Genomic DNA, 17,129 nt, shown 5'->3' with positions numbered 1-17,129 from the left:
CACACAATCAACACAAACAGTAGGACACAAGGCAATTCCAGCTGCTGTAAAGGCCTGGGTTTATTTACAATCTGTCATGTTGTGTTGATGCTAAAGCTGGTGTTTTATTTATTGAATTTGTTTGTTCGTTTATTTATTAAAACATATTTATTTATGTGCAAATCAATTCCCCTGAAAAGGCTATATATTTCTTGAATAAAGTAAATAAATAAATACAATTGAAAATCATTTAGAAAAAACTGTGTGACTTCTCTTTCATTCGGTCAAATGACTTCCATTTATCCTCAAAGGGATTTATTTGTTTAGTTTTACAATTCAGTACAAATTACACACCTTGGGGTTTTGTAAATCAGATCTCCAAGGTCCTGAATCTTGGAGGCTTGTCTGCTGGGGACATAAGAAAATAAATAGCAACACCGAAAACCGAGATAGTTTGAGAGATTCAGAAGGGAATAGATATGAAATCGAGGAGTTGGAGAACAATATGATGATGATGATATTATTATTATTATTAGTAGTAGTAGAAGTAGTAGAAGTGGCAGTGATAGTGGTAGTAAGAGTAGCAGCATTTTTTTAACCTAGAGAGGTCTTGTCCTCACTTCTGTCTGTGTAAGTCAATGTCTCATGTTTATGGCATCACAGTTGGCATGAAGAGCCTGCAGTCCTTTGCCTTTGTCACTTTCCGGTCAGCCAGGAGGTTAGCTCAGGACAGGATCAGGGGGCTTATATAGCGTGAGAGTTTATAGGGAGCACTACTTTGCACCGTCGGCTGAGGTGCATTACTGTAGTAGTGCAGTCCTTAACTAGGCTGAGTACCAGGCATCCTCAGATTCCCACCCTTATACTTCCCTCATACCTTTATACCAAAAGACAATGGTTTCATATCATGCTCTCCCTCTGTTTGAGATGGTCTCAGCACATGCCAACCCCGGATCACTTCCCTAAGAAAGTGCAAGTCCGATGGAGGAAGTGGTTCACTGAGCCCGGGCTAATTAGATTTCCTAAAGGCTTCTGCTTGGCTTTTTATAAAACTATACTGCACAGTCGTTACATAAGCACCCCCAGCACCCAGCACTCTGTTGATTGTAATTGTAAATGCTCATATTCTGGACTGTGATCCATTTTGTGGCACGTTTTATTCTCATTGCAACAACTTCAGTGACATAGTCAACAACCAATAAAGCAAGATAAATACAATATATATAATAGAAACATTTTGGGGAGGCCTTCATTCAGCAGTGGATCAACAAAGGCTGGTACTGGTATTGATGATTTATATAATTAAAAAATAATTACACAATGAATACAGAAGTAAATAAATACCCATTGAAGAACATTCCAAAGAAAAACACCATTCTCATCCAGTGCTCTGTATATACAAGTGCCTACTCTTTATGAACGAAAAACGCTTGGATGCATATGCATGAATCACAGTAATGTATCTAGGATGCCTTTCGTTGGTTGTTTAATGCTGAACAATTTTGTGTTCAAATTAAACAATGATCACATATTGGTAGTTACGGGTCTTTTTTAGAATAAATATCTATACATTGGGCATCTTTCTGTGTACCTCACTGGCAGGAGTTCAAAAAGGAGGATGTCCGAAAAATCCGTTTTCTACCCCCCAGAAAAAAAAAAAAGTCTGTCGTAGTTAGTGAAATAGTTAAATCCTGTTTGCACATGGTTGTACAGGCTGGTGGGGGCTGGAGGCTCTATGCACTCACATGAAGAGATGAGCTGGGGGGGGTCTCTCTCTCGGCTCCGCGCTAATCCTCCTAATCTCCATTCAGCACCGGACAGCTCCGCTCCCAGTCACTGCAGGAGGCACCGGAGGAGCGACCCCAGCCCCCCAGCCCCCCAGCCCGGCTCCGGGACAGAGGGACAGCCCACCGCCTCTGCACTTTTAGGATCTGTTTTTTTCTAGTTAAACGACGAAATGCAATCGCAGTCCGGGACTCGGGCTCAAGGAGCATCCAGGGTACTTTAAAAACTGTCGGCAGCGGAGAGCTGGCGTTGCGATTTGATTTGTTAATAGCAGTTTTTGGGATACGGATTCAGCACGCGTGTGTGGATGCCAGACCCTTTTGGGATGAGGCTGGATCTATGGGGTTATTGTGGATAACACGTCTGGTGTGACTTTTACGGATAAGGAAGTTTAACCTTCTGCCGGGATGAAACAGGAACCGGGCATCTGTACAGCAAAGCAAGTCAGGCTGTGATGTGTTTTTAATACTGATGTCGTTTATATATTTGGTATCCGGAGAAAAGTACTCATAGTGTGGTTTTGAGCTGTCATTACGTATTACTACTGGACACCTGAAAACTGGACACATATATATGTATTTTTTATTTCTATTGTTCTGTTTATTTTGGTGGATAAGCTCCCACGTTCCCGTTTTGAAACATGACACATTTTCTTTGCTCTTAAGCTTGGTGTAGACTTCAGTATGAGGGTGCCACGGCTTTGTTGTAGTGATAATAGCGCGTTTTTGTACACTATGTGCAAAGACAACATCTGGAATTAAGGGAACAATACATGCACACACACACACACACACATATACAGTACAGAGCTAATGTAACGTTTCTTAATACTCGTGATTGTCATAACGCTTTGGCTATTATTATCAGCATCTCTGTCGGCGCTAGGGAAGCCCATAGGGAGGGCACAACGACGGGCGCTGGGGATGCTGCTGTACTCGTGTTAGAATAATGTCTTAAAATCCAGCACATTTGTTTGAAGTTTTATAAATGTGTCTTTTTTAATGATGACACATTTTGTGTAGCTTATAGTTTTATAGCGCCTTTGCTAAAATGATGCCACACTCAGTCACTCCCAGCAGCAGCGCGCTGAGGTGTGTTTGACGGGCGAAGGGTGCCAGGCTGCAGGGCACCATGTTCTTATGCAACACCAGTGCCATCAAAGACTGGAGCTATTTCCTTTCCCAGCTGTTGCCGCTTGTCAACAAAACGGCCGGGTTGGTTCACCGGGGCATCGAGAACATAGAGGCCACCACCATCCCCGTGGTCGCCGTGCTGGAGCCCGACCTCAGCGGGATGAGCGCCCACAGCCCCCCGCTGAACTCCAGCAACCACACCACGGGCCTGGAGCACCTGTTCCAGTACTCGTACTCGGAGAATGAGCTGCTCTACACGGACTACAAGCCCCCGGCCCGGGACGCCATCCCGCTGCCCAAAGCCGTGCTGTATTTGGTCATGGCGGCCCTGGTGGTGGTGGTGGTGGCCTATGCCATCGTTGGTCACCTAATCAAGGACCTGGTCCACGACTTAGTTGGTAAGTTTTTATTGTGCTTCTTTTTCTTTTTCTTTGTCGTCGTCGTCTTCTCTCCTTTTCTTCCTTATCCACCTCTTCAGGTATAAATAGCTCTGGGTCAACTGATGTCAAGTCTGAGTTAAAGACGTCCTCCTTGAACCTCAGTGCCTCATCTGCGTGTTCTTTTATATGGATGTCGTTGAATATATGATGCTACTTCCAAATATAGCCAAACTTTACATTTTCTATATCTGTCCACATAATAACATTAATTAATGAATCAATCAATCAACGCCTTTGCAGTTATTTAACACCAGTTTACTTATTTGTTTATAACTAAATACGGTTATTGCAATCACGCGTCCGGCTCTTTCCTTTGAAACAGTGTGTGAAAGAGAAACAGGACAGACTACACCAACTGTATTCAATAATTCAATAAGCCACGTTTGAAAGTGGCTATTGATTTAAAACGTAAATCTACCGCAGAACTCACGACGCGAAATAGTCATTCAATGTCAATTCAGTTGTCTTGTATAAAGGGTGCTGTGGTTAGGTATAATGTATAGTGTTTTTCTGACCGTAATCATAATGTGACTTGGCCTGCTTGTTCCTATATTAATAGGTCTGTAAAACAAAAAAATGTTTCCACAGGCATTCCTGACGACCGATAAACATTAATTCTAATTCACATTTGACGTCGATCAAAAACAACATAAATAACAGAGAAACAAACAAACAACTACGGAGAATAAAATAAAAACATAATTATTAATTTTGATCAACCTTAATTAATTAATTAGACTTTGATGGAAATATGACTTAAATTAATTTCCATTCAATTTTCTGGGTTCTTGGCGGTGTATAGCATTTTTAACTGGTGCCCGACCACACGATATTAATCAGATTATGTCCCCTTTAAGCCTCTTACGTTATTCTGTGGAGATGAACTGTAGTTGCTGTAATGGACATCTTATCCTCAGCTTGCCAAGTCAACGCCTCTGGTGTTTTATCTCTGAATTCATTTAATGGGACTAAAGCCTGGACCAGACCAGAACTCCGACCCGTCCGTCATGTCAGCTGCAGGATTGATAGATGCTTTTTGATTGACAGGACACTCAAATTCCTTCCACCTCATACAATATTTTCTCTGATTCTACTGGTGCAGGTGTGTATTTTAATTGAGTCCAGGCCCAAAAGGTCATGGCAGACTGGTTTGTGTACATGGATGTTTTCGAAGTGTTAGAGATTTTGTCGAATACACACAATGAGATGGTGTGATGGTGTTTCTACTGACTCCACTCCTGGTTTCTGAGGTGTAAATATGTGCAGCAATATAGAAATTCAGAGGCGCAAGACTTGTATATTATCTTCTGTAGTCGATGGCGCACCAAGGCGTAAAAACACAATTCTTTAATCAGAACCATAAGCTGATTTTGAAGCATCACTGAGTTATTTTTCAAATGCAAAAGCTGACATTTTCAAGTGCATGAAATGTCTTCTTCATGTCTGCCTTTCAGATTGCCATATGTATGTGTGGTGAGATGCAGTTCAATAAATAAGACAATGAAAGAAAGAAGCATATAACACACACACACATACGCACACACACACTCCTTTATATATAGTCTGTGTCAAAAGAGGGTTTCTAAAGGTTAAATATGCAACTAGATTTACATTTATTAACATAATATTACAATCAGGACGAGAATCAGCACCTTTAAACGAGCCAATACATATTCAACGGCTAATGTTATTCCCCGTGTCAAAAAATGAAATTTCAGTCTTAAGGACAATTATAATTAAGTCCCATTATTATTCCCTCAAAGTATGACAGTTTCGGTGTTCAGAGTGTGTCAGGTTCAGGGATATCCTTTAAACAGATCTCATGGCAATTTGATGCTTCTAGCCTGGCATTAAACCTGAGACATATGTTGATAAATCCTTGTGTATGGATATACATATGTATGTTAAACATAAAATAAAATGTTGCTCACATGTTGCATCTTCCTAAAACGTACTTTTCCTTCAATAACTATATTGAAGTGACTATACTGCACTGGGTGAAAGGCCAAATTAGAATTACAAATGTTGTAGATACATTATAAACCATCACGTATGCCACTAAGTGTGCTCCTACTGCCCCTACTTTAACAATAACCATTTTCAGTTTACAGCTTGCATTGTTTACTGGGAAAGAGAACGAAAGAACGACTGAAAGGAAAAGAAAATCAATCTCTCAGTTTGAGGCACAGGCAGCTGTAGATGGATATGATTGAGTTTGTGAGTCTATTATTTGGTGGAACAGCTTTTTCCTTTTTAGCTCTTTTGATATTTTCAAATGGACTTTGCCGGCGCGTCAGAGTGCGACCGCTGACACTGGATTCATTTTGTGGGTCACTACCCCTCTGTTCGCGGCATTGTCTGCGTTCTGTGTTGTTTCTCCGGCACTTAAAAGAATCAATCCTTTCCCATCGATTTCCCAGACTGAACTCAGAAATGTATATATATATATATATATATATATATATATAGAGAGAGAGAGAGAGAGAGAGAGAGAGAGAAACTATATAGGGCATCTCAACACTTCCACACGTGAGCAGCGCCAGAATCTGCTTTAATCACCGGCACTGTTTACTACGGATGTCTGTGTTTGTGTTCCTGTCCCTTCGACAGGAGAACACCTTGAACGCTGCACTGATCGTCCTGCGAGTTGAGACTCTGCCAGGCGAGATATCTGTGATGCTCTTGTTGCCTTAGTGAGTAATGATATTAGGTATATGTATATTAATGAAAGCTTCATACTGTGCATATTTGGTGTGTCACATTCTGGGTTAATAAAAAGCCAAGGATGAGTCTGTAATGCCCGTTCTTTGTTTAATCTTGTCTTGTCTATTTGCTGATTTTGTTAGTGAGGGGGCTGTGGCTTCATTTTGTCCTGACAGGATGTGGTCTACACACACCCTCTCAATTTAGGCTCTCTTGGGAGTTAGGAGAGGACCAAGCAACACTAGACTATACAGATCCTAAAAGACCAAATGTTTTCCACGTTTGAGGCTCTTCCTGTAAAGACGTGCCTCTGATTTTCAGTCCTGATCTTCATTTACACAAATTACTCTGATCCTGGTTTCATTGTTACGCCTAAAGTAGTCACCTTGAGTGATTACATCAATACGTGTCAGGATCATTTAGACCTCAATCGATTCCCCTCTTAATCTGTTGCACCGCTCCCAGAGGGCATTGCCTGAGGATTGTTAAAATGCAGGCGGCAGGACGGCGCTCTCTGCGGACGCCCTGTGACATTTTCCTGTGATGGAGGTGTGAAGAGAAGCCACACACGGCTGAACATCCCCATCCCCACCTGCAGCACCGGCTCCTAAATGCCACACACCGTGCAGTGCAGTGTTGCCATCTCTTACGATAACACCTCGGCTGCCCTCGGCCGACCTCCGTGGATTTGACTTCCACGGTGCTGAAGGCTGATGAAGATAACTCACCCCCAGGGCTGCTCACGAGAGCCGACTGCGCTCCCCGGTGTCGGGTGACTGGACCGCTGGGCTTGTGCCATTTACCTGGCACGCACATATAGGAATGTCAGAAAGAGAAGAAAAGTGTAAAGAAGAAGTAAATGGAAAAGACACAAAAACACGTCATACGTATTCAGAAACACAAACATGACTGCAGTTCCCTGAGCTCAGTAACCAGTTTCAGTAGGAACTGCCGTGTGATCGTCCTGCACACACGATGCACATGTGTAGACCTGAAACTCTTATGCATTCGATATGGCAGCCCTTATTATTATTATGCCGGCACTAGAAACCATGAGTCTCACTGAGTCTCAGTGTGTTCGAGTCATGGAACACATAATAAAATACTCATAATTTTTTAGATTTTATTTAAAATAAGCTCTTTAGTTCTACGCAGATTCATACTGAGAAGCTGTTACATTTGTAAAACCTTCTCAGAGATCCTTAATTGTTATACATGTCTGTGTGTTTCGGTTGCTTCTAATAAGATGAATTGGTGGCAGCAGGGGAGTGGTGTCACATAAGATCAGCTCTTATACACAAAATAGCTGTTCTTGTCACTTAGATCACAGGACTGTTAAGGGAAGCAAACAAAGATTAAACCAAAACATTGATTAAAAACTAAATTGGATGTGATTTAACAAAAATAAAAAGTCAAATTCAGGTCATCAGCTCTAGCACCCAATTAAGAGCCCTGAGATAACTGTTGCTCTCAACTCTAAAACCAAACGTGCTTCACAGAGAGGAGAGCGAAGGAGAGTTTCTAGACCGACTGTGTGTCTGCAAAAGTGTGACATTTCCAGAAATGGAAATGAAATGGATCATCGTCACACCTGAACCGTGGAAATGTCAGAGACTAGAGTCTGAAATCCTGAAGAACAATAAGGTCGGTCCGGACCAAAGCTTCAAACGGACCGCAGACACCCAGACCTGGAAAGCAATGGACAAGAATGCAGAGTAGGGTTTCAAAGCGTCTACAATCCTGCCATGGTGTGTTATAAACCCAAACCAAGAGGGGTGTAGATGCGTGGACCACAGCCGGTTGAGTTTCCCTGTATTGGGATTCAATGTATGAAGGGATTATGAGATGTCTTTCTTTTTGACTTACCTTTGCATGTGCTCTTCGTTCTTTCTTCCAGATTGGATGTTTGGCCCGGGTCCCGAGGACCACAGCAACAAGAGCGACATCAACTGCATCTCCAACAACACGGACGAGATGGCCGAGACGGGGGGCCAGTCCGTGCCGCAGGAGATGAACCACGTCGGCGAGAATTACTGCTTGACCCCGATCAAGCCGGACGACCTCATCGTCACCATCGACGAGACGGAGCCGCCGCCCCGGGAGGCGCACAGCGGCACTTAAAGCGCAAAGTCGCTTGATTCTGCGGAAACGGACACGCAGGGCTGGTGTGTCTGCGGTCTGTGAATCCATCCACCCGACAGCAGTCACTGCTCACCCAGTCTGATCACTGGCATTTGAAGGAGGGACGGGTAACGCGTTGTCAAAGCTCACTGGAACTGCACTGGTGACGGGAGGGATATTTGCCAACTATTTGCACTGGGGTCTTAATATGTATCGGGGCCTGAAGAAGACGTTGCACATCTCGGCCCTGGGCGCACACATGAACACATGAACACATGAAGAGTACGTGTGTTTGATTGTCTAACCTGCACATATACTGCAGCTACAGCAGGAGGATTTTAACAATTATGTTATGGAACATCGTTATTCATTTGTTTCAGTGTTGGCTTATAATACTTTTTATGGACATTTAAATGTGTGCATATTTGTTTCACTCATATCATTGTGGGAATCTTCCGTTTTGTTGTTGCTTGTATCAGTTAGCTACGAAGCATCCACTTAAAATATTTGATTGTGATGTCGTTGAAATATATATATATATATATATATATATTTTTATTTTGCTCAGCGAATAATTTCAGATTTTCAGTTCGTAGGGAAAGTTGCAAAGATGATGATTTGATTTCCGTTATGCTTTTTCAAAAGTTATTGAATACATGTATTTGTTGATGTTGCGGTGTTTAAATCTTTCAGCACTAAAACCAGTGTTTGAAACTCAGTAACTGTATTTATTTGGCGTTACCTTCTGAAAGCAAGGGCTTTATAAGAACTCTGTGAAGCCTGCATTTACAGTGTTTGTCCACAAGAGGGCGGCCGTGTCCAGCATTACGGCGCAAGAACAGTTAAGGCTTTACAAGTAGTATTGATCAAGAACGTGTTTTTACGAAACGCTTATCGCTCTGTTTAATATCCTTGGTGTCTTTGGGTCCCCTGTGTTAGAAAACACATTTCTTTCTTTCTTTCTTTCTTTCTTTGCTTGCTTTCCACAAATTAGTGTCTTTTGGAACAGAAACATTATGTCTTACTCAAACAAACGTTTTGAACAGATGATACAGCATACAGCTCGTCATAATTGATTTTTACTAGGGAATATACTTATTGAACATGCGATTTGTGCCTGTCCATATGGTTGCTTCATTTCCTACCTGATTCCCTCACAGGGTTTGGTTTATTAGTTTTTTTCCCCCTTCGTTGTGTGAGCTGGTGCCACCTTGGGCACAAAGTAACTGGTTGAATTGACCAGTGTCCCTTCTGCACTTGAGTTTCAATACCCTTTGGGCTCCAGCTCTGTGTCCTGAAATGGGTGCCTACTGCATTAACAAGAAGAGTAATAAATGTGCCCCAAATCCTCTTTTCATCCTTGTATCTTCAAAGTCTGCCAGCAGCTGCAATCCTGGGGTCACACGATCCTCTTCTTCAATAATCCAGAGGCATGTTTGAATATTAAACTACTCTTTAAGGCACGTATCATTCTGTGACCCATCTGTACTCACTGTGCATGTAAAGTATTGTTTCCTTTTATTGTTAAGCGTATATCTTGGATGGTAGGAAGTGCACAAGGCTGTGTTCACAGACAGGCACGTGAATATATTTTTCATTTCTCTTCATTTAAGGAAATGGGTAGAATTGTCAAGTAACCGGTCCTCAACTGTGTGTCACAAGGGCTCTCTGTATCTGGACATGATCAAAGGACACAATTAAAGACAATGGTTTGATTGACCAATCAGTTAAAGTGAAGAATTATTGTAACAATTTAGAGTCTGAACCCACAGAAAAAAAGACCAGTCTGTCCTGTGGCTGTTTGTACGGTCTATTCTGAAATGGGATGAAGGATGTGTTGATATGTTAATGTCAGATTTCAACATCTGTCGAGTACATTACATTTTTTGTAAAAGTGGAAGCTTTTTTGAAAAGGAAATTTTAAAAAGGAAACAAAAAATCAGCCTCCTGGCCGTTTATGTGACGTTTATGTTTATGTGTTTACACAGACATTTATTCCAAAGTGTATTTTCTCTTATATTCATATAAAACAACAAGGTAAACATACTTTTACATAAATTAAGTACACGTTTCAGAACATAGAATAAAGGACGCCTTCATTAGATAGTTTTTGAAGAAACCTTTGTGACTGTATCCTAGTTTTGTGCTATTTCTAGAAGGTTTATTCCTTTTTTTACAATCAAAATAGGCCAATGACAGTTTACATCAATAACACAAAACTAGAGTGAATTCACTCAGGCCTGGACTAAATCGAACTCCAGCTGCCCATCACAAATTGCAGGCTTTTTGCTTCTTGTTTGGCAGGGAATCCTTCCTCGGGATCAAACTCTTGATCAAGTACAGTATTTGCCAATTGGTCGGTGGGATGAAAGCAGGATCTTTTAGTCCTTTGCTACAGCAGGAGAGATGGGAAGGACTTAAGCAGGAATAGTAATAGCTCAGAAGAAGCTCAGTTTGTTGTTAAATTGCAAAAAAGTAAACTCTCTCTCACACACACACACACACACACACACAGACGCACAGACACACAGACACACACGCACACACTGATGACTCTGCAGGGGAGACGCTGTGCAGTCAATAGTACTGCATGTTGTGCTGAGGTCTGGGATGAAAGTTTGTCGTGTACTTTGCACAGAGATGAGAGGCAGTCAAACCTAGCGTGGATGGTGTGTATATAACATATATCAGCAACGATTGACTTCCTGCTCGTAATGTCTGTATTTCATTATCTCCTTACTCAGTTTACAAATAAAATAAAAATTAAAAATATGTTCTGTGTTTGATTCACATCACTTTCTGAACTATATTGCTTTATAAAATGCAGAATTCCCAGTTCTTCAATCATTCAGCTGCTTTCTCTTACTCCCGACCTCCAGACGTTGTATATTATTAGCTATAAGCCTGTCAGTAAATGTGTGTCTCTTATGTATTATGCTGACCTTTCCCACCTCCAGAGTCTCATTGTCATCTGAGGGGTAAATGTTAATCCCTGGATATTTAATTGCCCATATCTTATTCCAGGTGTTCCCAGCCCCGGTCCTGGAGGAGCCCCTACCCTGCTGCTCCAACTGAGCTCTCAATTACTTAATTGAATCTTAATTGAAGTAACAATCTGCTTAGATTTCACTTTTTAAATCGTGTAATAAAAAAGTTGGTTCTTTAATAAGTTTGTTATACAATTCTATACCTTAGTTAAAAACCCTACTGTTTAAAATAATGAAAAAGCTCTGATTTAGATAATTATTAGTTCAATTAAGTAATTGAGAGCTTGTTTAGAACAAAAACCAGCAGAGCAGGGGCTCGTCCAGGACCAGGGCTGAGAACCACTGTCTTATTCTTTTGTTTTATGGCGTTATTCAATGGAGCGGCGCTCATTTCTGCATCTTTAAATAAATTCCTGTTTTGCATCAGTAACCGCATGTTTTTTCTTTTCCAAAAGCCCGACGCAGCAAAAACAAATCCAATGATCCACCACAAGAGGGCACCCGTGTGCTACCTCCCCCCCTCACTCAGGCGTCCTAGTACTTAATCAACGGCTAATTAAGCGAATTTCTTCTTCACACAAAAATATAACTATGACAATTGTGCTTTTTCACGGGTCGATTTCTGTATATTACATTATTTAACTAGAAAAATTGACCATGACTTTTAAACAGTAGATTTGACCTTTATCACAATGTATTTCTCTTTGCAAGATAAAGTACAAATTATTGAATTACAAATCTCTTGGTCAAGTCAGGCCTTAAAGAGTAAGGATGTGGTACCTGCTTTGAAGCGTCTGTGGTACGTGTTGTGTTTCGGGTTTGCTCTTACGGTAATGAAAGACTATCAGATGTCACACAGTGTCAGCAGATGAAAAGATCAAACTCCTGGACGAATCACCCTGCCGTCCTCTGTATAAAAGTGTACTTTACTTTGAGAGTCGGCCGAGAGCTTTGCTGTCACTCCTCCCCCACTGTAATCCCCCTCGCTCCCCTCAGACGAGAGTGACGTTGTGGCCACTGGGCCCTGGAAACACATTTGGGGAACTCTTCAGTCTTTTCTGGCAGTTCTTCTGATTTATTTCACCCCGTTCGATTCATTCTTGACAGTCTGCCATTGTGTCTAGACGTCAAAGACTTTCACATTCCTACATCCACGTACCTTCCCCGGGTTGGAGACATTTATCATATTTCTGCATGATTTAATCTTGAAAATGATCCTGATCAATGTGCTGTGAAAATAGTAACAACAAAAACTACTACTGCTAATGCATCTTACTCAATTGTCTCAGTTCTCTATCCCTGCGGTGAAATGCTAACTCTGTAGACAGTGGGTTTGCCTTCGATGCATCTATTATATGAATATGTAGATGACTTATAACTCAGTAATAAGACACCACTGGAGTTTATTGCAAACTTTTCCAGCTCCAGGGAATCCCCCTGTATTACATCAAGGGTGAACTGTTCATTATAAGTGGATTAAATAAGTATTTGATCTGGGACACAGTGCTCTTCAATATTCTAGGCTTGTGTACAGAAATGCAGCTGTATCTTTTCACCGCAGGGGTATCTACACCGATCAGCCTTAACATTATGACCACCTGCCTAATATTGTGTAGGTCCCCCTTTTGCCACCAAAACAGCCCTGACCCGTCGAGGCATGGACTCCACTAGACCTCTGAAGGTGTGCTGTGGTATCTGGCACCAAGACGTTTGCAGCAGATCCTTTCAGTCCTGTAAGTTGAGAGGTGGGGCCTCCATGGATCGGACTTGTTTGTCCAGCACATCCCACAGATGCTCGATTGGATTGAGATCTGGGGAATTTGGAGGCCAAGTCAACACCTTGAACTTGTGATTCATCAGACCAGGCCACCTTCTTCCATTGCTCCATGGTCCAGTTCTGATGATCATGTGCCCATTGTAGGCACTTTTGGCAGTGGACAGGGGTCAGCATGGGCACCCAGACTGGTCTGCGGCTACGCAGCCCCATACGCAACAAACTGCGATGCACTGTGTGTTCTGACACCTTTCTATCAGAACCAGCATTCACTTTTTCAGCAGTTTGAGCTACAGTAGCTCATCTGTTGGATCGGACCACACGGGCCAGCCTTCACTCCCCACGTGCATCAATGAGCCTTGGCCGCCCATGACCCTGTCGCCGGTTCACCGCTTTTCCTTCCTTGGACACTTTTGATAGGTACTGACCACTGCAGACTGGGAACACCCACAAGAGCTGCAGTTTTGGAGATGCTCTGACCCAGTCGTCTAGCCATCACAATGTGGCCCTTGTCAAAGTCGCTCAGATCCTTACGCTGCCCATTTTTCCTGCTTCTAACACATCAACTTTGAGGACAAAATGTTCACTTGCTGCCTAATATATCCCACCCACTGACAGGTGCCATGATAACGAGATTATCAGTGATATTCACCTCACCTGTCAGTGGTCATAATGTTATGGCTGATCGGTGTATATTGGTCTTTATTTTCCAAATGAGCACTAAAAACTCTTTGCTGAAGAGATGCTATGTTGGATATGAGACACAGTGCTGGCGTCCGCACTGGAGCACAGGTCTGAGGTCATAGCTCTGAGCGTTGGCGTTCAAGTGCTCTGCAAAGGTCTTAATAGTGTGAGCATCTCCATGGGGGGGATTGGGAGCTCAGCCTGGAGAGAAGGACGAACTCAGTCTGTTCCTGCGATCAATCAGGAAAAGATCTTAAGCTCTCAGAGACGGGTTTTCTATCCCCAGTAATGACTGTGCAGAGACGGGCCATGTGAGGGTGACGAATGCAAAGAGAGATGAATGGAAATCAGCAGCTGTCTCTGAGATGAGCGTGGAGGTCTGGTGTTTCTGCAGACACTTTCTGTTGACACTATTCTCAGGGGAGGGTCGGGGGGGGGGGGAGTGTTTTCTTTGGTTCTGAAAGGCTCAGACCACAAATAGTTTCCTTCAGTTCAGCAGGAAAATATGCGATTGTTGCTTCTCTCCCCCATTTTCTCCTAAATGACTTCAACATGAGGAGAACGGCTCCGATCGAGGAGCAGCTGTGCGATGACATCACCACCTCTGGAGCCCGGCATCGGGGCTCCGACGAAGCCAGGGGACTCCTTTTGAGATGTCCTTCATCGCTGGAATCGCCAGTTCATGATTCAGGAATTACAGTCTCATTGATATCTTTTCCACTTACCACTGCTAGGTTTTAAAGAAGTTTGAGAAAAATAAAATGGTAATACAGTCCTCACACAATATAATAATCATGCCTCCATTTTCTCTTTCCCCAGCAACTACTTGTTTTGTTCCGCATTACATTAACAAATAACAGAGACATTATTATGAAATAATCCACTTCTTAAAGACAGAGGAACTGAGCAGTTATAGGGATTATAAATTAAATTCAAAATCAAAGTGTTGTGCATTGATTAATATTAAAGTTATAATTTGAAATGATGAAATTAATCTGCAGTCTTCAGTGTCCTGCAGAACCACATTGCTCTGTTACATCCCTACATGAATATTGTCTCAGCTGATGGTTTTGCTCTGTAGATGCCTGTGTGTGACAGGGGGGGGCGGGGGAGGGTCTATACACATTAAAGTATGAATTACATTGTACTCATAGTGTATCACAAATATCTTAAAATTGAAGGAGGATTTTTTTTTCACTTAGAATTGGATTAACTGAGATAAAGCTGAATGTTGCAGCCCAATAATTCTGCCGAACATGTCACTTTGTCCCAGATAAAACTGCCACCTCCATTATCTAACATCCCCGCTCCCTGGGATTCGATCTTGAGCGACAGTTTGCTTTTAAAAATGTATGTCTCTCTCTCTCTCTCTCTCTCTTTTTATCTCATCTTAAACACCGACAGTGCAGCCTGGTTGTGAATCACATGGGCCCGGATCTCCTGTTTTAAGTGCTGCGTTTCATTCAACCTTTTCTGCTTCGTCAATTTTTTAAGAAGCAAAAGTTTCTCCTGCAGTCGGGCGGTCTGGCCTCAGGCGGTCTCATGCCTCCTCTCTGTGAGAGGTGCCAGATCTCCACTCAGACTTTCCGCCATCCAGTGACAATGCCCCCCCACTTCACAGCCAGCTGTCCCGTTAATGGATTGCCCCTCGGAGTGCTGAACCGAGTAACGCGCGCCACCCCTGCCCGCCTCTGCCCTCTCGTACGAATGAGGCGCTTCGGCCTTTTCCTCCAGAGCGGGGACGGTGACACACTCAGATTGATGGCGCTTTCAGATGGAGAAGGAGGAAACCTGCTGATCCGTGTCTTAAAAATGAAAAGACTCCAGCAAATTCCACAGGAGGGATCCGAGCCAAACGGCGCAGTGTGTTCAGTACGTGGATTTGCTTCTGTGTGCTGAAGTGCGGTGTCCTCCTCTGAGTTTCAGCTCGGTTAAAAGAAGTTATATTATGTTTTCAGGTGTATGGCCACAGTGGCACACCTGAACAAGAGCCAGAGCCCACAGTGGCCAGATGGGACCGATGATTTCTGTCTGGAGTCCTGCCCAGAGAATTTTTAATTTAGCAAGAATCGAGAATAAACAGAGTCTGCGGATGGAAAATGTTGTGTCGGTGGTGAATGGGACAGCTGGAGAACATTATGAATTAGGTGTTGATGCTGCTTTGACTGAGTGGAGCCGACTGGGTGACAGACACCGCTGAGAGAATTGATTTCTCTCTCTCTCGTTGTCTCCTTCAGTTGTGAAGGTGACTTGCACAACCAATAGGGAGACACGGGCTGGGTGGGCGTTGGAGACTGATGGATCTTCACGTCGATCAGAGATGCAGCTCTCAGCACATGAGCCGCAGAAGCCCCCCAGCGGTGAGAGCTCAGGTGCGCTCAGTGGCGGCCAAACTGAGAAAGTGCTTGACGTGACGTGAAAACACGGTCAGGATTGAAAGACTTGTGCAGCTTAGAAATACACAACCACTTTGTGTGCCGTGTCTCCACTTGAGGGCAAGGGCACAGAAAAACACAGAGGGTTACAAGTCTGAGACCATCGTGGCCACAAACAGCCTCCACTGGGCTGATGATAAGGTACACTATTTTTAGGGGGATTTGTATATCTCCTGGTTATTTACACCTGGCCTAATGTTAAAGAGGGGTATAACATTTGATCTACCTAGAACCCTCTTCCTTCACTTGGATTTAAAACCACCGCACCCTACGGCTCCCATCCCCTTTCATTCGCTCACCTGGTACAGTACAGTGTATTTAGTGTATTCCTGTTAACCCACTCTCTGTGCAATCACTCGTACAGTCAGGCCGTGTCCTGTAGTCCTTATGGACCCTTGACTGTAGCTGTATAGATACACAAGAGATTTATTAGACATACATCCTCACTTTATTTCACATCAGGATTATCACTAGGATGATAATTATTATTGCTGTATTCGAACAGGTTATTAATTAGCAGTAGTAGTAGTATTTTTAAGATGTTTCTTTCATATGAAGAGTAATAATCTTCCAATTTTACCAGACTGCATGGTGTCACGTGTTGCAATAATATCACAATATCACCCACACTTTAATAAGCCTACAAAGTCAGCTATGCTGTGTGAGAGATGAGGCGTATTACGGTAAATTGCGCCTGTATTCGGCGCTGCACGGTAGTCGCTCAGCTGAGCGCAGGTGGGTGCAGCGGTGGCACCGCGGCGTTGCTAAACTCGGGCTGCTGCGATCACAGCAAATCGCAGAAAACAATGTCAGCTGTCGGACACCGACGACCCGAGCGCCAGTGACACCAGAAAACACCAGAAAACACCAGAAAAAGTGCCAGGAGCTGCGTTTGGGGCGGAAAGTCATGTTAGCGGATCATACCAGCCCGGCAGACCCGCGGGCATAGGGCATTGCGTGTGCATTGCTTCTCAAAGGCTGTCTCGTTCCCAGAGGGCTGCAGACCATGCCCAGCGCTGCACAGTTTTGCAAAGCAGCCCCACAATAAATGACTAGAAAGTGGACATGGGGAGTCATCGGCAACAGCC

At 43.2% G+C, this 17,129-nt stretch overlaps 2 protein-coding genes across 2 annotated transcripts in view; both read left to right on the top strand.

Annotated features, from left to right (window-relative positions):
- The first annotated feature begins 1,874 nt into the window (after nt 1-1,874).
- Nucleotides 1,875-8,711, top strand: LOC136714834 (small integral membrane protein 44). The gene is made up of 2 exons (XM_066692454.1): nt 1,875-3,295; nt 7,938-8,711. Exons 1-2 carry the CDS (start codon nt 2,896-2,898, stop codon nt 8,159-8,161), a joined length of 624 nt encoding a protein of 207 aa, XP_066548551.1. The 5' UTR covers nt 1,875-2,895; the 3' UTR covers nt 8,162-8,711.
- Nucleotides 8,712-16,791: 8,080 nt separating this feature from the next.
- lurap1 (leucine rich adaptor protein 1) overlaps nt 16,792-17,129 on the top strand; it is a 12,423-nt gene continuing 12,085 nt past the window's right edge. The window contains exon 1 of the mRNA XM_066692300.1: nt 16,792-17,129. This exon is cut by the window's right edge and continues 488 nt beyond it. The gene's annotated coding sequence lies outside the window, so the exon portion shown is untranslated.

The sequence above is a fragment of the Amia ocellicauda genome, chromosome 19 (genome assembly GCF_036373705.1).
Source record: "Amia ocellicauda isolate fAmiCal2 chromosome 19, fAmiCal2.hap1, whole genome shotgun sequence".
Taxonomy (NCBI): Eukaryota; Metazoa; Chordata; class Actinopteri; order Amiiformes; family Amiidae; genus Amia; species Amia ocellicauda.
This window is presented reverse-complemented; position numbering and strand designations above follow the sequence as displayed.

Bases quoted from the DNA above. Each gene is read 5' to 3' on its own strand.
- LOC136714834 (XM_066692454.1), top strand. From the start codon at position 2,896: ATGTTCTTATGCAACACCAGTGCCATCAAAGACTGGAGCTATTTCCTT. The intron at 3,296-7,937 runs GTAAGTTTTTAT...TCTTTCTTCCAG, and splicing joins CCTGGTCCACGACTTAGTTG to ATTGGATGTTTGGCCCGGGT.